General features: G+C 39.7%; 1 protein-coding gene across 7 annotated transcripts in view; it reads right to left on the bottom strand.

Annotated features, from left to right (window-relative positions):
* Nucleotides 1-22,283, bottom strand: part of Rapgef6 (Rap guanine nucleotide exchange factor 6) — a 175,851-nt gene that overhangs the window by 11,875 nt on the left and 141,693 nt on the right. For 4 of the 7 annotated variants that reach the window (XM_029483206.1, XM_029483210.1, XM_029483207.1 and 1 more), the window contains 6 exons: nucleotides 20,234-20,445; nucleotides 17,252-17,375; nucleotides 14,182-14,205; nucleotides 9,524-9,744; nucleotides 6,575-6,763; nucleotides 2,983-3,117 (listed from right to left, as the gene is read on the bottom strand). In XM_029483206.1, the coding sequence (XP_029339066.1) occupies nucleotides 2,983-3,117; nucleotides 6,575-6,763; nucleotides 9,524-9,744; nucleotides 14,182-14,205; nucleotides 17,252-17,375; nucleotides 20,234-20,445 (905 nt within the window). The remainder of the gene's footprint in view (nucleotides 1-2,982; nucleotides 3,118-6,574; nucleotides 6,764-9,523; nucleotides 9,745-14,181; nucleotides 14,206-17,251; nucleotides 17,376-20,233; nucleotides 20,446-22,283) is intronic. The other 3 variants (XM_029483209.1, XM_021175412.2, XM_021175414.2) reach the window with 1 other exon arrangement.

Genomic DNA, 22,283 nt, shown 5'->3' with positions numbered 1-22,283 from the left:
GTGCATGTGGGGCTCCAAGACAAAGGAGTGTTCAGGTTGTTTGGCTTACCCTGCACCACTCATTCTAGTGTGCAAGCGTGACCCCAGTAGAGATTAGAAGACAGGGCCAGGAAGCAGGAGTGGGTGGGTTAGGGAGCAGGGGGTGGGGGAGGGTATGGGGATGTTCGGAGAGGAAACTAGGAAAGGGGATAGTATTTGAAATGTAAATGGAGAAAATATCTAATAAAAATAAGACAAGCTAGGTAGTGCTCTCCGTGTGTGTGTGTGTGTGTGTGTGTGTGTGTGTGTGTGTGTGTGTGTGCAGGTGCCCCAGTGGAGGCCAGAAGACAAGCTAAGTGGTGCTCTCCCTAAGGAGCAGCTCACTGACTGGCCCAAGTGATCTGCCTCTCTCCTCCCCAGTCCCAGAATTATGAATGTGCTACCATGCCTGAGATTTTACATAGTGCTAGGGGTGAACCTAGGTATTCGTACTTGCATAGTAGCTGCATTATTGACTGAGCCGGCTCCCCATCTCTTGGCTTCTAAGTTCTTGTTTAAATTCTTCTTATGAAAATATGAAATAGGTTTACCTTATTGGTGATGAGAAAAAAACTATTTTCAAAAAAAAAATTTTTTTTTCGAGACAGGGTTTCTCTGTGTAGCCCTGGCTGTCCTGGAACTCACTCTGTAGACCAGGCTGGCCTCGAACTCAGAAATCTGCCTGCCTCTGCCTCTGCCTCCCAAGTGCTGGAATTAAAGGCATGCGCCACCACGCTCAGCAATTCCAAAGTTTAATAGGAATTGAGAACAGATGAATAATGGACTTGTACTACAAAAATTTTGTTCACCCATAGGCCACTGGCATGCACCTGTTTATGGAAATAGAGGTACTGAGGTGCGGTTGGGTTTTTCTTTTCTTTTTTGGAAGGGTCTTACTATGCAGTTCTAAGGATGACCTAGAATGTATGCCAGGTCCTCCTGCCTCAGCTGGCTGAGTGCTGGCATTACAGGTATGTACCACTCACTCTGCCTGGTTGCCTTGATGGGGTCTTGAAATATTTAAGAATAATTTCTGGGGGCTGGCAAGATGGCTCAGTGGTTAAGAGCACCGAATGCTCTTCCAAAGGTCCTGAGTTCAAATCCCAGGAACCACATGGTGGCTCACAACCATCCCTAACGAAATCTGATGCCCTCTTTATAAACGTCATGGTCAACAGTCAGCCACATACTGAAAGACAACAGAGAAAAGGGAATTTACACCAGTGTAAGAATAGCTTTTTAGACTGCTGTGGTCATTGTATACCGTTAATCCCAGCACTTGGGAGGCAGAGGCAGGTGGATCTCAATCCCAGCCTGGCCAACACAGCAGGTTCCAGAAAAGAAAAGAGAGTGAATTTTTCTTGGGATATTTTTATCCAAGACACAGTAAGCACAAACTACAATCAGATCTAGCAGCTTCTTCCTTACACAACTGTCTGTGCACAGCTTCCAAACTCAGGCCCTGCAGGTTTGACGACCTGCCTGACTACAGGCTTGGTTGCTGCTTCTAGAGATCTGATGAAGGTATTCTGGATAATCAGCTCATATAGACAAAGAGAAGACATACAAAGACATATACTGTGTCTTACAAAGTATAAAGAGATGCAGCAGAATCAGAAACTGCTTTATGAATATACCTACTATACATATTCCTTCTATGTCCTATTTGATTTTCATGAACCATTCCTTATTAAAATTTCAGCTACCTGAGGGTAGAAAGGAGTAAGTGAGCTATGCCACCCTGGGGTAACAGCAGGAAGAGGGATATCTGAATGTACTAATCACTTACCACACATAGAAATAACATTTCTGCTAAACTGTATACACAGACCCTAAGACAAAGGGTTTGTCTGGACCTTATGAACAAGTCACGAATGGTAACAAAGGGAGTGTCAGTCTCCAGTTTTAATATGACTGCTGCAGCTGGCACAGCCCTGAAGAGTGACACTTAGCTCTTGGGAAGGGAATGAGTTGGGGGAGCTTCAACAGGCAGGACTGCCAAACTTAATATCCACGCTGGCCAGGCAAGGTCCTCTACTGTGATTATATAAAGTGTTTTTCTTTTACACTCATGCAGAAGGCAGGATTAGGATGGCCCTTCTCCATTACAAGTGCAGAGTGTGGAAGGCAGAGTAAGAGACGCATGCTCTTCAGCATGCTTGACATGTGCTCAGCGTCATGTGGCACCTCAATAAGTCACTTTAGCCATGAAAATGTTCAGTCTGACTCATGAAAACACATTTAAAGAACCGGGAGTTATATCTTTTCTTTTCTGGTTTTGTATAAATGTAAAAGCCCCAAGACATAGATTATTTTAAATCCCCATAAACAAGAAAAACAGAAGAAACCAGAAGGAGAAACCTAAATTTTTTTTTCTTTCTTTTTGTTTTTTAAGACAGGGTTTCTCTGTGTAGCCCTGGCTGTCTTGGAACTCACAGAGCTCTACCCAACTCTGCTGCCTGAGTGCAGGGATTAAAGGGTTATGTCACCATAGGCAGCTAGCATTAATTTCTTTTCCTATACTTTGTACTTGAACAAAATCAAAACAAAATGCTTTTTTGGGAGCTGGGTTTCAGGCCTTGAACTTTTTATGCAGTAAATAACAACTCTGACCCCTGGACTCCTCTTCCTAAGTGAACCATCACACCCGGTGTAAATACAATTTCTTGTAGAATTTTATTTGCAAATTTTCCACAGAGAGGTTCACTTATATGAAACTGGAAGGATGGTACTGAGCACTGGCACAGAGCAAAACAACCGTGATTTACGCTCTCATTTCTACCCATGCTTGCCCTCTTTCAAACAGCCAAGGATCATGACTTGAGTACTGGTGTCCTAGTTACTTAGTAACACCTGAAAAACTAGGCCTTAGCATTTTCATCTTTCAGGCTTATAGACTGAAAGCAAGCTGTGCTAAAGTATTATCAGGTCTGAGAAGAGTCAATGGGAAACATTCCTTCTTACCTTTGCGTGGGGAGTTCTGAGGAGATGCAGGAGGGCTAGAGTGCAGAGAGGACGCTACAGAAATAGTGTCTTCTGTGTGTTTCTTAACACTCACTTCTTCAGTTGGTCCTAAACCTTTCTGAGGTAAACTTGTACCTAAAAAATGAATAAACAAACAAGCAAATCAGCAACATTTTACAATGAAAACAGATGTAGTTGTCTAAATCATTAGTAAGTAAAGACAGTGGCTGGTGTAGTCAATCAAGACATTTAAGTGCAGTTTGGGACTTAAGTGTCTGGGAAATATCATACAGGCCTCATCTCTATGTAACTTGTTCAACCTCACAGCTGGCCAGCACAGCCCAGATTAATAAGGCAATTTGCTTTGTGGTATGGTATCTTAACCCTCACAATTATGTGGGGTGCAGGTACTGTCTCTGCTGTGGGTGCACATGAGGCTGCAGGGCTGCCAGGCCAGCCCTTTTCAAGAGCACTAAGTTCCTATTACAGAACACAAGTCAGCAACAGGCAGGAAAATTATATGGCCCTCCTAAAAACATTCTTGGGAAGCTCTATCCTTCACTAACCAGCTCCTGAGCATAGGTGAGATTCAGAAACAGTTCCAGCTGTTTTACATAGTTTCTAAGAAGTCACTGAGCTTCAGACTACTCTCTACATGGAACAAGGACAACCGTGGTGAGGAGCTGGTACAGTTACAGCAGTCTTCTGAAAAGACTCACACCAGCTGGGCTCTCTTGCATCTGGATTTGCTCGACTCCTTCCCACAACCACCTCATGTTCAAGTATGTCTCCACCGCCCACCTTCTCCCCCTCCTCTTTCTCCTTCCATCTCCCTTTCCTTGTCTCCTTCTGTCACTCTTAACAGATATGTAATTCAAGCTGGTCTCAAACTTGTAGCCTGGATTAACACTGAACGTGAATACCCCTGTTTCAGTCTCCCAAGTGCTAGAATTAGAGGGGTGTACACCATGTAAGATTTCAAATCTTTTTAGTGGTTTCCCAGTGACAAATTTTGGTTGTCACCTTTATAATCTAGACATATTTATGACTTTACTTCTCATATCCTTGGGAGGCTGTTTAGTCTGGTAGTTAAAAAGCAGTACTTTAGAGCCAACCAGCCTAGGATCACCTGCCAGACTGGTTATGTCCTGGCACTGTGCACATTACTAAGAATCCATGTAGAATGAGGCTGTCTCATTCTATCATCTTACCTCATAGGATATTATGAAGACCAAGTAAATATATAACGTTAATAAAGATGGACTGTGTCTGAAACTCAGTATTAAATGTGAGCTTCAAATGCTTATGTGCATGTGTGTGTATGCATGCTGCTGGGAGTCGGGTGAGCTTTTAATGTACTGTGTTAGCACACACATAATAAAGAAGTAATCTGTGTCTATAATGACACTAGATGGAAACCCTTGTCATTTTTTAAATTCAATTCTGTATTCTCACATCAAATCAAATTAAAATCACATACTTCTACTAAGCATATACTATGTATTAATACATGGACCATGTTAATAATATCAGCAAATGAAGGTAATCTAGCTTCACATATAAAAATGGAAATAGAGATACTGTTAAAACACCAAATAAAGGTAATTCCAATGATGTCTATATGGCTCAAGGGGGAAAACAGAGCTATAGATTATATTTATGTTATTTTATGTTTAAAAACATTTTAGATTTATTATTTTATGTGTATAAATGTTTTGCCTGCATGTATGTGTGCCACATGTATGCCTGATGCCCACAGAGGTCAGAGAGGCATGTGATCTCCTGGAACTGGAGTCACAGATGGTTGTGAGTTATTATACTGGGTGCTGGGAACCAAACTTAAATCCCTCTGCAAGAGCAACAAGTGCTATTAAGCGCTGTGCCACCTCTCTAGCCTTGTTACTTAAACAAAACAAAAACCCCAAAACCAACCACAAAGATTTATTTTATTATGTGTCTGGGTGTCTGCAAGAGATTAAGATGCCCAAGGAGGCCAAAGACAGTTAATTATCTGTAACTCAAGTTACAGGCAGTTGTGAGCCACCTGATGTGTGTGCTGGGAATCTAACTTGGGCTCTCATGAAAGCAGTATTCCTTAATCACTGAGCAATATCTCTACATTTATTTCTAATTTAAAAATTTCCAGTGAGTCTATGGGACTGACCCTAGCTGAGACTTCTATCAGCAGGGGATATAGAGACTGAAGTGGCCATCTCCTGTAGTCAGGTGGGACTTCCAGGGAAGGGAGAGGGACATCAATCTACCCACAAAACCTTCAACCTTGAATTTGTCCTGCCTATAAGATGTGCATGGATAAAGACTGAGCAGAGATTGAGGGAATAGCCAACCAACAATTGGCATAACGTGAAACCCATGGGAGTCAACCCGACACTATTAATGATACTCTGCTATGCTTGCAGAAACCTACTATAACTGTCTCCTGAGAGGCTTCATCGAGCAGGAGATGGAAACAGATGCTGAGACCCACAGCCAAACATCAGGCAGAGCTTGGGGAGTCTTGTGGAAGAGAGGGGGATAGGATTGAGGGAGTTGGAGGGGTCAAGGACATCACAAGGAAACCTACAAAGTCAACTAGCCTGGGCCCATGGGGACTCACAAAGACTAAAACACCAACCAAAGAATACGTAGGGGCTGGACCCAGGCCCCCTACACATTTGTAGATGTGCAGCTTGGTTTTCATGTGGTGTCCCTAACAACTGGAGTGGCGGTTGTCTCTGACTCAGTTGCTGGCCACTGGATCCCCTTCCCCTAACTGGACTGCCTGGTTGGTCCTTAATGGGAGAGGATGTGTTAGGCCCATGGCGACTGGATGTCCCAGGATTGGGTGATACCCAAGGGGGGCTTCCCTTTCTCTGAGAAGAGGGTAATGGGGCAGGGGGATGAATTTTTAAGGGTGGGACTGAGAAGAGAGGAGAGGAGATGGAAGGCTGAGATTTAGATGTAAAGTGAATAAAATGTGTGTGTGTTTATGGGTGTTTTGACTGCGTGTGTGCCTATATACCACATGTGTGCAGTGGTCATAGAGGCCAGGAGAGGATGTAGGATCCTCTGGAACTAGAGTTACAGATGGTTGTGAGCTATCATGTGGATGCAGGCAATCAAACCCAGGCACTCTGGAAGAGCAGTCGGTGCTCTTAACCACTGAGCCATTGCTCTAGTTCTGTATTCTTGTGTATCTTACATGTTCTTTTCTCCTAATGAGGTTTTCTGGAGGGGGCATTAATGAAAAAGGCAGTGTATATGTGTTTTTCACAACAAACCGTCTGATTCTCACAGCTTCTGGAGGCCTGTATTTGAGATACAGCTTTGAGTGCAGAATGGACGTGAGCTTGATGTGCTACCTAAGACTTGATGTAGATTTGATTCGGGGCACAGCTGTGTACGATTCTGTTGATGAACAGATTTTAGTAGTATAGAAATCCCACCACTAGTATTTAAAAACATGCTGTCATCGAATATGTTGAAGCAAAACCAAACCTTTGTGACTCATGATGCCGTGACTCTTGCTAGCCCTTAGCTAATTACCTTTGGAAATTCAGAGTAAAGTGACTTGAGGGTTATGAGCACTCACTCAGCACATGGTCTTTGGCTTGTCCTTTCTTCCGGATGGGGTGCAAGTTGACTGCTGGCACCTGCAGCACCTGGCTCACTCTGTGTGGCTGATGCAAGTGGACTTTAGCTGTTTGGCCTACTGACCTCAATGGCACAGGAGACATCTCAGATGATTTGGCTGACCTTTTTTCAGTTAAGTTCTTTGTCACTACAAGGAAAGAGAGAATGGTCAGGCAACTGAAAAATTTTAAGGCAAGACTATTAGCAATGACAAGTAGCTGCTTAAAAACTACACATTTTTATACAAAAAAAATATCAAAGACCTATTTTCATAAAAGAAATTTAAACTCTGAAACTGCTGTGGAATAAGCTGTTTGCTTCTTAAATTCTTGAATCCATTATCATTATCTGTCTCCTGAGGCCAAGTTCACACTCTCACATCTATATGACTGAAATTCTCTCACTGGATCAACTCAGGTGTGCCGCTAGTCATTCTCTAGATGACAGCAGAGTGAGCACTAACATGGAAATGTAACCTACCCCCTTCCTTCTCTGTATGTCCCATAGACCTCACAACTCCCCATACTCTGAAGAGAAAGGCTCTAGCAAGGCCCGTGAAGCCATGACTATCAGCCTGCCTCCACTCTTCCATGCTAGAGGCTTGAGGTGTCTATCAAGTCAGCCTTTGCTGTCTGGTGTCACTGCAAACATACCCCACTAATTTTCTTTAGTAGAAGTATCTAATGATCTAATGTACTTTTTTTTTTTTTTGGATACTAGCTTAATCCTCACTCTTTTTTGAAACAGGTCTTAATTATATAGCCCAGTCTGGCCATGAAGATATACTATCCTGTCTTAGTCTCTCAAATACTGCTTATCACTGAAGAACACCTGTGAAGGCTAAAGTTATGTTTTAAATATTAATTACTATGCTTAAGAGATCTATAAAACAAAACTGCCTCTAACCTATAAACCGCACTTGTCCAAGGACAGATAACTTCCTAAAATACTGAACACTGTTCATGTAAGCTAACAAACCATGCATTTTCACTTCTGTAAACAAGGTTGTTTCCACAAACTGCACACAAAGTGTTTCATCACAGAGAAGTAGGAGGTGCCTTGGCACAAAGTACATTAGGATGTATGCTTGTCCCAAAAGCACATACTGTGGGTTTTGCCTTTATAAGGACCTCACTAACATCATTTGAAGCCATTTTCTGGAAATCGAGGGTGTGGGCCAATGGTCTATTGTCCTGGTCAGTACTTAATGAAACTTGCTTCAAATTTGGCTCAGAAATTTTGATAGTGCTCGTATTTTTGTCTGGTGGGATTAACATACCACTATGCTTGACTCTTGCTAATATATGATACATTGAATGACTCTCTTTACCCAGTATTTTAAACTCACTGTGAAACCAGTAGTTGTTTCTCTGTCCTACTCAGCTGGCAAACCATCATATTACTACGGAAATACCAACACATTTATCAAGTTTTAGGTTACTACACAAAGAATACCATTCCCTTCTGTCAACAGAAAACTTGCAATTCCATTGTGCTTCTTATCATTCAATTTACCATTTAATACAATTTTCTTTCTCTCTCTCTCTCTATCTTTCTTTCTTTCTTCCTTCGAGACAGAGTTTCTCTGTATAGCCCTGGCTGTCCTGGAACTCACTCTGTAGACCAGGCTGGCCTCAAACTCAGAAATCCGCCTGCCTCTGCCTCCCAAGTGCTGGGATTAAAGGCGTGCGCCACCACACCTGGCAGGATTTTTTTTCAACTTTACATCCTGTAATTCACAATTTTCTTTTTTTTCTTAAGAGTTATTTATTTTATGTATATGAGTACATTGTTGGTGTCTTGAGACATACCCAAAGAGGGCAGCAGATCCCATTACAGACGGTTGTGAGCCACCATGTGGTTGCTGGGAATTTAACTCAGGACCTCTGGAAGAGCAGTCAGTGCTCTTAACCACTGAGTCATCTCTCCAGCTCTTAACTCACAATTTTCTTAACCCAGAGACATGTGCTCTGAAGCCTGCACTTGAAGAAAGCAGCACTGGTGAGGGTGTTCCTTGGGGAGACAGTACTTACTGAGCAGAGCTGTAGTGGGCAGGGTGGACTCTAAGGTGTCAGTAGTGAGGAGAAAATCCCTTCCACAATGTCAGGATATGTCTACTTTCTCCTGTATCCTACTGGTAAGTTATCACTGCTAGTGTTTTAACCAAACCCCCAAGCTTTATAATTAGTAATTTTAGCCTAGTATTGATGTCACTTTGCATTTATAGGTAAGGGCAACAATGTTCTGAAACAGTATTTTCTATAATGTTCTAATAAAAATGTTTTCCCTATGTTGTGTATGTGTGTTTTTTCTGCATGTATGTTTGTGCACCATGTATTTGTAGTACCCATGGAGTCTAGAAGAGGGCACTGGATCCTTTGGAATTGGGATTAGAGACAGTTGTGAGACACCATATAAGTGTTGGAAACTGACCTCAAGTTCTGTGAGAGCAGCAAGCGCTCTTCACACCTGAGCTAGCTCTCCAGTGACTTACTGTGTATTATCTACTCCCCATTTAAACATTTCACTAATGTTCTGAAAGAAAGAAAGAAAGAAAGAAAGTAAGTAAGTAAGTTAGTTTTCTCTTTGTAGCCCCAGCTGTCCTGGAACTCACTTTGTAGCCCAGGTTGGTGTTGAACTCAGAGATCTGCCAGCCAAGTGCACCACCACTGCCTGGCCATGCTCCAATTTAAAAAAAATCTCATTTATAAAGCCTTTTAAAGAACAACTATTTACCTCTCTCCCTTCTTCAGTTATTCAAGGGCTGCATGGGACTCAGTATCTCATGAGCAGACCAGTCTGCTGGAGTACAGCAGTTGTATTTGCAAATGAAATCAGCACTAATTCTGGATATCAAAATGTCTATTTTGCTCTGCTCACTAATGTGACACAAAGGAAAACTACTCACAGGTACCATATGCAGGTTCCCACTGCAGTGACATCATCTGGAACTTCTCCTCATCTGTGTCTATGTCTAGACTAGAAAGATACTGTTTCACTTTCCTTGCCATTTGGGCATCTTCATACAGTTTCTTGGCATTCAGCAGTGAGCTGCGGCGTGCTCTTTTCTTGTGAGCACCTCCCTGGACATCTAGCATGTTAGAATTTGTGCTGCCTTGACTCAATGACCTGTAAGAAGACAGAAACTGCAATGAGAGCCTGTAAAGATGAGACTTAGGCATCAAGGAATGAAGATTCAAATATTTTTTCTGTTAATGCTATTGCATGCTGATGTAAATGAGTTAAAAGATGAAGAGCATTAATGCAAAGTACTTTGGCACAGATGGCAATGTTCTCAATTAAGAACAAGATCTGGCAAAACATGGATTTCAAAAGAGTAAGATACCCGTTCCTCCCTGAGCAACATATTCCATTACAATTTTTGTGTGCCTATGAAACAAACCCATGGCACACTGTGCTAACAAAACCTTTCCTTTGGTCCTTTTAGGCCATGCACAATCTAAGAAGTGGCAAGAGTCTAGGTTAGGATAAATTTGTTCTCAATCCTTCAGCAAAGGCAAACAGAGCAGTTTTGTTACTGGGGCTGCTTTCAGTATGCTATGAAAGCATCATTTGTGACAGCAGGGTCATTTCAAACATAGAGACCAATTTTTCCAGTAATCATATTTTGACCAAAAATTAAAGAGAACCAAGATAATATCTGAAAATAACATTTCAACCCAGCATAGTGAGAGATCAGAAATGCAGTAAAAAATTGCTACCATCCCTGCAGGTACAATGTGGTGAGAAATTACTTGCATTCTAGAATTTGCCTTTGTAATACTCCTAAACATGATAGGACTTACTTCAAACTGGGTCTTAGAAATAAGTACTAGTCAAGTAAGCTATGACTTTATCCACCTCTACCTTTTCTGTCAAGCCTGCTTATATGATGCACATTCAGAACCAATGGAAGGCAGCAATTGTTATGTAGCAGGTCATTTCTAACAGGCTAGCAAACTCAATGCTTACAGAGGATTGTTTGTTTGCTTACTTATTACCATGTGTGTGCAGAGGTGGGAACATGCCCCAGCAAGACTGTGAGGTCTGAGGAGTGTTTCTCTCCTCCTACCTTTAGTGGACTCTAGGTACCACTCATGACTCTAGGTGCATGGCTCAAATGGTCTTTAAAGGGAAGAATATCTCTATTTTTTAAAAAAGATTTATTTATTTATTATATGTAAGTACACTGTAGCTATCTTCAGACACACCAGAAGAGGGCATCATATTTCGTTATGGATGGTTGTGAGCTACCACGTGGGTGCTGGGATTTGAACTCCAGACCTTCGGAAGAGCAGTTGGGTGCTCTTACTCACTGAGCCATCTCACCAGCCCCGAATATCTCTATTTTTAATATTAGCATCATATTTACAGAAAATATTCTAAAACATGGGCTACTTGTCCTTCAATGCTCACACACCTAGATTAAAACAGACACCAAATCTTAATGTTTTCATTGTAAATCATATAAGGCAGAACTGAAAACCTGTTATTGGTATTTTATTTATTTTTTTGTTAAATTTTTAAGGATTTTGAAGTAGGGCTCCCAGAAGAGGGGGAGAAAGGAGGCAAAGTTCAGGGACACGTGCATGAAAATGTCATAATCCTATGATTTTGGACGTTACTGAAAAAACAAACAAACAAAAACAAAAACAAAAAACCCAAACTAACAACACCTCTACAATTCTTGAGAGAGAGAGGGGAGTAGGGTGGGGAGAGAAATAGTACAGTTATGCCTTGCATTTTATATAGTCTTGTTTTAAAGACAGGCTTTCTCTGTGTAGCCCTGGATGCCCTTGAACTCAGAGATCCACTTGTTCCTGCATCCCACGTGTTGGGATTAAAGACATGCGGAATTATCTCTTGACACATTGATGGCAACTTGTAGTTTCGAGTCAGGCAGAAATGATGATGTGGCTTCGAGTAACCCACAGAAAAGACTGCAAATTTTGCAGAATGGGTTGGAAGAGAAATCTAATAATTAGTGAATTACCCTTTAACCTTTAAGAAGTAACTGATTAAAAAGAATGAAACCTGAAAAATTCAGTAAATATCTTACAATGTGGTCTCTGTGTGCTGCATTCTTGGGGACTTTCTGAATTATGATTTATTTTATGTCTTTTCCTGAGAAAGGTTGTGTCTGAGTCTTTTTTAGTAAAATCCTAAATTAACTCTATCTGGCCACTATTTGCAAGTCCACCTTATGCTCTGGAGTTGGTTGAGCACAGAAAGCACATTGCTTAATGAAGCCATTACTCCAGGAATCTGCCTGGGATAGCTGCCCTTGAGCAAACTCAAACAGTATAGTCGGTGCAGGGCAAACAGACACAACTGAAAAATCCTGACTGGCCAGGAGAATAGGTTATAGGTCTGTTTTTATTATAGGCTTAGAGCACTCTGCGAACGTAGTTTAAAGAAAGGGGATCATACAGGGTATGATCCTGGAGGAATAGAATTCAGTAAATAAGATAGGTTGACTAAAACAAACTTTTTCTACTTTATGGCATAGATGATAAAACACACAGTAAGAGGTTAGGTATTTGCTATTCATAAAAAGACCAGTTCAGATACTTTCTTTAATTTGGAGTTATATGGTTAATAATAACAAGAATAATCTGTTCTGTTTGCCTTTTCTAATTGTGACTGAACTTGTCCCTCTGGGCATGTAATGAAAAGTACCACTTGGATAATCATTAGTCGGTCTTTATTCTGTGAAGCTTACATAAGTCAGGACAAGATGCACCTGGTTGCTAGTAAGTTATAGTAGAAGAGATGTTAGACAGTGAGGGGTGCTAAGTTCCCTTGACCATTGCCTGACTTCCTCCCTCCCCTCGCTGATTCCTTATCGCCTCTGCTGGCTGTTCTGTCAGCTATGAACCTCCTCTCTGTGCTGAGGAAGTCCCAAGATCCCACCAGCATCCAGACACATGAGAAGCATTTCAATAAGATCAAACAAACAAGGTACTGCACTGGCTTTTCTTGGTACACAAGATAAAACATCTTATAATGTGGTGACTATTATTATGTGTGAGTGTGCATGTGTATGCATGCTACAGTGGATTTGTGAAGGTCAAAGGACTGCTGTATGGAACTGGTTTATCTCCAACTTTTATGTGGATTCCAGAGATCAAACTCACAGTGAAACAAAGCCTTAACATTTATAAACAAAATTTTTAATGCTAGCATTTAATTATTTTATCTTAGTTGTTATCCAAAATAAAAAAGGCAGCTTGTAAACAAAACTACAAAGTTCCAATGCATGAGAACGACAGATGATAATAAAGTATCTTCTGACTACTGCAAAGCATCAAATACTGATGTGAAATAAGAACACCTGCTGTCTGCAAGCTCCAAATACTATAGGAACAAATGCTATCAGTTGAACAGTGGCTGCTGTAGCTCAGTCACTAGGTCATAAGATGTCCTACTGAGGTAGTAAGGCATCAATTTCTACTTTCAGTAAGAAGAACCAGGGAAGACCAAGACACAAAGGTATGACGTAGAAGAAAACACACAAGAAACACACCAGAGGAGGAGAGTCAAGTTCACCAAATGAAAAACAAGACCACAAATAAGACTCAAAGACATGGCTAAAAAAATTCTTATATGTAGCCTAAGTATCTAACTTCACATTCATTAGTTTTAAACATCAAAATTCTATGTGTTCTCTGTTTGCAATTCCATGCACCTATAGTACCAACTGTTTCCTTACTTAAAATAGAAAGGTCTAGGAAAATGATGCATAAGATCTTTAACTGTCTGTGGCTCTAAACCAGATGGCTACCAATGCAGAACTAAGAGTCCAGAACCGACTTAAACCACAAAGGCTGAGCAGTTAAGAAGTTTTAGGGGAGAAAAAGGAATCTTTTTATACAAAGGTGGTAGAAACTTAAAGCAAATTTCAATTTAAGCTTCAAGTTTCAGGCATTCAGTGGATCTGATGAGGGATTAAAACCTCTATTCACTTTTACAATACAGATTAAGTAAATACGTCTCTCTGTAAAACTAATAAAAAATGCAACCCTTACAAACAGACTTTTTATACATCAATATATATGTTCTCTTTCATAAGACAGGCACTGAAATTAGAGAAAGTGTAGGCAGTTTTTAAAGCAGACTGCCTAGGTTTGGATACACCATCAATAAGCTGCAAGACTGGCCAATTTACCTTCTCCATCTGCACCATGGGGATAACAGACTAGCTCATAGGGTAAAAGTAGACTTTTAAAGGTTATTCATTTTGGGAGCTTACAACAGTGTAGAGGACACAGGAAGTATGCAACAAATATTTGTTATTATAGTCTACATCTCATGAATCTGTTAAATTTAAATCTAAAAAGGGATTACAGGATGCCAATAATGGAAAAACAAACAAACAAAACTGAGACCAACACAAGGCTAGTTCCATCACTACTTTCACCTTGTTAGCAAAAGGCATTTGTCAGAATGTAGGCTGACGGAGTTAATAGAAGGCATGCTATCTGGTTTGCGTGCATTAATGAAAAGGATGCAGCACATGTTAAGAGTTGCACAACCTTCATTCCAGTTGTTCATTTCCCCACTTACCCCAGACTCCGCCACCTCTTCTTCCTGTAAGCAAGAGCCACAAACATTGAAGCATGTATTTGAATAGGAAAGCACAGAAAAAAGACAACAGTTGAGAGTCAGAGAATTTATGCAGACAGAACAGAACAGAAAAATTTACCAGGAAAAAAATTATACCTTAACAGTAAAAAATGGCTTTAATGAGATGAAGGACTGGGAAGGACACATTGAGTCCTGAAGGCCAGACACCTCTATAGCATGTACTTTCAAACATGCTTTAGATCAACTGCATCTTTAACACCTGTCTAGCCATTAGCTGATTTTTTGTTTTTGTTTGTTTGTTTTCTAAGAGAGGGTTTCTCTATATAGTCCTGGAGGTCCTGGAACTCATTCTGTATACATGGCTGAACTCAAATGCAGAGAGATCCACCTGACTCCCGAGCACTGGAATCAAAGGTGTGAGCCACCACTGCCTACTATTAAAGGATGGTGTTACTAAGCAGTTTATGGGACACAATGTGTTCCATTCAAACTTTCTATTCTGTTTTTGGAAGTGTAGGGACTGGTCTTAAGAACAGAGTCTCTACACACTTTTGGAGCCACTCCTTTAAAAGCTGAAAAATTACAAGGAACATACAGATATATAAATCCATTTTTAAGTGAAGAAATGTCTCTAATGAAGTATTTTACAAGAAAAATTGACTAGCAAATTCAACTTGGAAAATAAAGAGGTAACAAAGCAGGGATGGTGGTGTGTGGTGGTATACACTTATGCAGTTATGCACTTGTGCATTATGACCTGCGAGGAATTCCAAGCCAGTCTACAATGAGGCCCTAATAATTTAGGTACTGGTGGATACAATTGAACTAGAATAAATATATTTATTTCCCCATGCACTTCTTACTCAACCCAGGTTATTCCCAAGCAAACAGCCAGGCTGCTTCTTTTTAGTTGTGTGTTTGTGTGCTTGTATGTGGGTCTGTGTGCACATTTGTGTGTGTTTAAGGCAGGGTAAGCCTCTGGTGTTGTTCCTAAGGTGTTATAAATCTGCCCTCCCCTGCCCCACCCCTTTTGAGACAGGATTATTTTCATTGGCTGGTAGCTAGCTAATTTACATGATGCTGGGGACTGACAAGGACTCAAGCTTTCACTTTACTGAGTGAATCCTCTCTGGCACCTTAGTCCACTATCAGATGCTTTGGCAGGGACCTACTTTATTATGTCTTCAGGTACCGAATGAAAAGATGCATGAGTAAACGGAGGTTCACATAAGACAAGAGACAGTGGGAAGTCCACTGTGCTAGGACATTCAACAACAACACAGACAGACAACAAGCCTCCTCCAGGTGTGCTTCAGTCCCTGCTTCTTACTGTTTTTTGTTTCCACATTTTGGAGAAGTGACATTTCATTACATTACCAAGAGAAAGACAAGAGATGGGAAGAGATCTGGCACTCCTTCCCCACTACTCTGAGAATCTCTAAACTAGAGCGAACATGAGATCAGCTACTAAGAAAAGCAGTGACTGCTCCATAGTGATGTAAGCGAAGCACTCAAAAGCAATGCCTCTCCCAGACAGACTCAATCCAACACACACTATAAATATAAAGTATTTTTATTTTCTTAGAATATATGTATTTTAAAATCATAGCAATTATATGTACTTAAAATTATTTTATTTATTAATGCCCTATTTGGAGGGGTCCAAAAGGAAAATCTGATAAAAAGAAACTTAGCAACTGTAATGTCTACTTACATGCAGGAAAACTACAAAAATTACTGGAAACAGCTTAATAACACTTTCTATAAACTCTATACATAAATCTGTAGTAGTCTTTAACAAAAAAAGATTTATTTATTGTTATATTTAAGTACACCGTAGCTGTCTTCAGACACACCAGAAGAGGGCATTAGATCCAATTACAGGTGGTTGTGAGCCACCATGTGGTTGCTGGGAATTGAACTCAGGACCTTTGGAAGAGCAGTCAGTGCTCTTAACCGCTGAGCCATCTCTCCAGCATTGGTAGTAGTCTTTATAGTACACAAAGTATCAAATTAAAAAAGCATTCTTGTTTTGGGTGTGGCAGTGTACACCTGTAATACCAGCCAATTGGAAGTAGAGGCAAGATCATGAGTTCTAGACCAGCCTCAGCTATAAAGTGAGTACAGAAAGAATTCTCCGATAAAATTAAAAGATAAATGAAACTCTAATAAAGATGTAGCATGGAAAAAAAAAAAAAACAAAACAAAAAAACAAACAAAAAAAACAAAACGCTTGCCTGCCCTGGGTTCTGAGGAAAGTTATTGAATGAATAAATTGTGATGTTAAAGATTTTAAATAAAAAGGACTCAGAATTAAAAAAAAAAAAAAAGATGTAGCATGGCTAAATGTACTTTCTGGGAAAGAGTTTACATGCAAGCAAACAGTTACAATATAACTGTAACTTTTGGGAAAGAAATGTTCTAGAAACCTGAAGTACTAGTTAGATGTGCTAGGACTTTAAAAGAGGAGCAGAATAATTCTTTACTACTTAGGTTAGAAAACAGAGGAGACAACTTGCATTCAGATGATTTCAGGGAGCTCAACATTTTTCTTTTATTTGCTTATTGGTATTTTACATAACCACCATACAGAACTACTGATATAGTCAGAAAAGTAATTGGAAAAACTAGGCTCAAATCTTAGCAAGTTATATAAAAACTGCTCCAGGGCCTGGAGACATGGCTCAGCAGTCAAAGGCACTGACCTTGCTTGCAGAGGACCCGAGTTCAATTCCCAGCACTTACATGGTTACTCACAAGCATCTGAGACTCTAGTTCCAGAGAGGCCAACACCTTCTCTGGACTCTGCAAGCATTGTACATATGTGATACACAGACATACATGCAGGCAAACATACATAAATTAAAAATAACACAAAACTACTAGGGGTTCAATTTCTTCAGATGTAAAGGGAGGTTGACCATTGCTTACCTGTGAGGATTACTGTAATGAAAGGTTACTGGAGACTGATGTGTACACAACACAACAGAGGACAGACATCATTACCTCACCAGCCTGATGCTACCGTAATGTGATTTCCATGTCATACCTCTGTCGGAACATCATGGCGGGGTCCATGTTGGCAGAAGTCATTCGAATAATATGACGGATTTCCTTGGCAATCATTCTTAGCTTCTCGAAGTTTACTAAGCCATCTACTTTGGAGTCATTACCTATGAAATATATATATTTTTAAACTTCCATAATTACAACTTTATCTCCAAGTAGCACAAGTTCAGTTATTACTCCTGAGTACAGATAAGCTTTTTTTTTTTTTTGTTAATCAAAGTGTCTCCCCACTCCCTTTTAAGAATTGATAAATTCATAGACAGTTCAGCCCTGACCCCAGGGAATGAGTTTCTAACAGCTGTGTTTCCCATGGGAATACAGAATACAGAAAGTGATTGTCTACGGCTGCTGAAACTGGTTCATTATCTCACAGGCATGTGCACAAGTTAACAGCACACAATCTCGTTCTGTTCATGGTTTGTTCTACTGAAGGAAGCTACAGCACCTGACAACTTAGGCTAGCCAGGTGACAACGGCACTGTGGGGCCCATTTACTTACTAATAATTAAGTTGGCCTGCAATTTTTTTGATTTATAACTCTTTTTTTTTTAAGAAATAAAAACTATTAAAGAAGTAGCAGATATACTCACAGGAGTAAATAGTGGGAGATTAAGTAAAACTGGAATTCTTTCTCAAATGGTAAAAATTAGCTAAAACTAAGGTAGCTGTGTCATGGGGATACTTTTTGGCCTTGTTTTCACTTTTTCTCTCTCAGAATCTCAATTTGTCACCAAGACTTTAATCACTGGTATGAAAATACCTGTGTGTAAGTTTTTAATTTACAAAGTTGAAGGCTGTCACCTTTTCTTGAAGAGATTAATTGGCTTACCTAGTCTAAATCATCAGGCAAGAATGTCAGTGTTCAAAAGTCAGTCTGTCTGACCATAGATGTAACTACATCTGTCTGTAACTGTTGGTGCAACCCAATTTTTCTAACAGGGTAAGCCCTGAAGCCATTTTGAGAGCTCTCTGGGTCTAGATCACATCCCTTTTCACAGTAAGTGAGTGGCATTTGTACACTGGTCACAGGAATGGTTCGTGGCCTCAATGCCAGCTGGAAACAAAACAACACCAACCATGCTCTCAAGTGAGAACAATGTTGTAAGAATATGTGAGAAATCTGTGAGGATCTTTTCTTAAGTAATGTCATGACGACGAAATTCTGAGGCAACTAGGAGACTCTCCCTGCTGATGACATTAGCAAGGGCAAACAGGGCACAGAGAGCTGAAACAAGCCCTTCAGTGCTTTGAGGTAACAAGAATAAAATAGAGTTAAATCCAATTAAACTTTAATGTTTTGCTTTGGGACTCTGACTTTATTCTGAAGATAATAATGAACCAAATGTAGATTGGAAGAAAGCCTAAAAACCTGGAAATGAATTAAAAACATTTGGGATTGGAGCTGGCAAGATGGTTCAGGGGTTAAGAACACTAACTGCTTTTCCAGAGGTGCTGAATTCAATTCCCAGCAACCACATGATGGCTCAAAACCATCTGCAATGGGATCTAATGTCCTCTTCTGGTGTGTATGAAGACAGCTACAGTGTACTCATTCATATATACTTATGTGTATGTATGTGTATATATATGTGTGTGTATATATAAATTATATATATATATATATAAAATCTTTAAAAAAATTGGGAATGCCTTAACTGAGCAAGGTTCAATCCTTTTTGGAAGAACAGAATATTAGTCATAAATTTCCAATTTTGGGGGGGGGTAACCTTTTCACTATTCTCTAAACAAACAAATAAACAAAAAACCAAAAAATAAAAACACCAATGTACATTAAGAAAAAAATGAATGTGAACATGACAAGATGTAAAAGATGATTCAGAAAGAAAACCAGGGAAGACCCAGATCACAGAACCTAGTAGAACAGAAAACCATGAGAAGGCAAAGGTCCCAACTGCAGCTATCAGCAGAGGCAGTGCAAAGAATAGTAAGTGTACAGTTCATGTCTCAATTGTGACAATGGGAGCCAGAAAACAACAGATGCTACTTCAAAATGCTGAAGGAAAGCAGCTGCCAATCCAAACTATATTTCTGAAACTGAAGTCGTGGACTTTCAGATGAACAAAATTTGAGATCTCTATCACTTTAAGGTAGTAATGGTGTCTGATGTACCAAACAAAATCAAACTCCTAAACAACTAAACAAAGCCCTCAAAACCACAAAGTACACTAGCCACATGGACACACAGAAACGTAGGATGAAAGAAACAGCAGCAAGCACAAATAGACACACGTGAGATTAAACACTGATTTTAGTAACTGACAGTAAAACAATGTAGGATTGACAGCACAATGGGTAAATACAAATCGAGATGAGTAAATGAAACTTGAATAGCAGGAGCAAGCTTCTAGGGTGCTGGCAATACTAAATTTTGCCCATAAAACTGACTATGTTGCCTGGCGTGGTGGCACACGCCATTAATCCAAGCACTTGGGAGGCAGAGGCAGGCGGATTTCTGAGTTCGAGGCCAGCCTGGTCTACAAAGTGAGTTCCAGGACAGCCAGGGCTACACAGAGAAACTCTGTCTCAAAAAAACAAAAAAACAAGACAAAACCAAAACCCAAAAACTGACTATGTTGTCAGATTTTATTAGTTGCTCATTTGTTTTGGGTACTTTTCCTTATATGAGAATTAAATTTTAAAAAATTAGAAGGAAAAAACCATTACTAAGCTTAAAGCAAATACAAGGCTGGGTATGTTTGGTACGTGCCTAAGTGCTAGGGAGGTGTCAGCAAAGTTTTATCTCAGTGTCAAGTTTATATCTGAACTTTTACTGTGAACATTTCAATTTGTTACTGTCAACAATATAGCTTTGGATGTCATAAATTCACTGCACTTAGCTGTATGAAGATTTAGTGATATGAAATAATTATATTGAAGTGGATAATAGATTAAATGCTACAGCTAAAGCTAAACATGTTAATTTTCAAATGACTTCAAATACCTTCATGGAGAAATGTCATATCTTTCTTGACAACAGGGAAGAGTGGAATAATTGGAGGCTGCATGCTTTGACTACTAAGAATATTTCTGTATTTTGCCATATTTCTAGATGGATCAAAAAGGTCTTGTAGATCTTGAAGATGTTTCTCATATTTGCTTGGCAACTTTTCCCAAGTGCCTCTGAGTCGTGCTACCGGTGCCAGGTTCAAGCCACTGTCAAAATGAGAATAAAAACATTAAGAATGGATTTAAAGGAAAGGGTAGGTCAATAAAGACACAACCATGATCTATATATAATAAAACAAAAGAGAACTATTAAAAAAAAAGCAAAAAGGACTCTTTTAATCTTAAAACAAGAAGAATCTCTTCCAGAGGATCTCTGATGGTATAACAATTGCTCTATGCTCTGCATGTAAGAGCTAACTGTAACAATCACATAAGAGTTAAAAAGAACGTAAGCATTGGAGTGTTGCTCTTTATCAACTAACTTACACAACATTGACCTGAAACAGTTTACATGACTGACTGAGGTAGACTCTTGATTCAAGTTTCTGTATCTCAAGGCTCCAATCTCGTCCTCTAAGTCTCCAGATATCCACTATCCCTGCTGCAGTGGACTTTAAACAAGTTCAGATATTCCCTAAGTTGAAAACAATATTTATGTCCATCAGCCAGCAGTTTCTCCTCATTCCTTTACTTTCATGCTGCATGTCAAAGGTCAGCTATCAATAAACAGTGTGAACCTAATACATCTCAACATTCCTACAGTTTAGTCCCCTGCTTCTCGGACTTCTGATTTCTACCTATACCACTACATGTAAAATGTTCTCCAACTTCTAATTTTAAGGTAGGAATTAAATGTTTATTCACCCTTGTTTCTAAGAAATCACCTCTCCACTACTGGAAGAATAAAACAGAAAATGTAATTTCAGCCAAGTTCCAAACTAGAATGATTGCCAAAAATTAGCCAAGATTAAACAGCAGTAAGTAGAGGTACCAAAAAAATGACAGGTGCAGCTAAAGAATGAAGGAAGGCTGAACAATAGGGCTCTAAAGTTACAAAGCAAAGAACAATTTCTGGTCTGGAATAAGAGCAAGAAAGTCTGTGCACTGCCATCAGGAAGGGTTGATTTCTTCAACGTGAATGTCAGGGGTAGTAATATTAAATCAGTGCCTGTAAAGATAAATTCTGAAGGAAGCTGTTCAGGAGGATAGCATGGAGAAACTAAGTTGTACACAGCCCTAAAGCTGCCACTCTCCACTCACTTAAAAAGCCAAAGGCAAAATAATTTTCAAGGCCAATCCTGTTAACCAGGAATTGTGCCCCAGCTTCTCTCTCATATGAACCTTTGTAAACAGCTAGTACAGGAAAGTCCCCATTCAGAAAGAATGCAACAACTACATGCAGCAAAAGAAGAAAGAATACTTGCCTTTGGAGGATACATTTGATGAACCCATCATAGAACAGACACTGTGCATTAAAATTCACAAACCACAAGACCAAAGAACAATGTGATAAAACTTACCATGATTACACACACACACACACACACACACACACACACCTTCCATCAGATTGTAGGGTAATTAAGACAATATAAGGATGCCATTCAGTAGTAAGATATACTGAACATTCAAAGAAATGTTCAAGACTTATATGAATAAAACTATGACTATCACAGAGGGAAAATGAAGTGTAGCAGTGTTTTGGGGATAAAGGAGCCATTGCTAAATAAATCTATATATTCTATGTAATTTAAATGAAAATACTCTGAAGACTCTTTTTTAGAAGACCTAAATAAGCTGGCTCTAAGGCTCATATCTTGACTAGTTCTGTGAGAACTCAAGACCTTTAAAGCTTTAAAGCTCTAGCAACTATAGTTAAATCACTAAGATAGAATGCAGAAACAGACCAAGACATGTTTGGGGTGTTAGCAGCATATTTTATTTTTTAAAGATTTATGTGCATGTGTTTGTCTACATGTATGTATGTGTACCACATGCATGCCTGGTGCCTGCAGAGGCCAGAAAAAGACATTAGACCCCCTAGA

This window comes from Mus caroli, chromosome 11, assembly GCF_900094665.2.
Source record: "Mus caroli chromosome 11, CAROLI_EIJ_v1.1, whole genome shotgun sequence".
NCBI classification, from domain to species: domain Eukaryota; kingdom Metazoa; phylum Chordata; class Mammalia; order Rodentia; family Muridae; genus Mus; species Mus caroli.
This window is presented reverse-complemented; position numbering and strand designations above follow the sequence as displayed.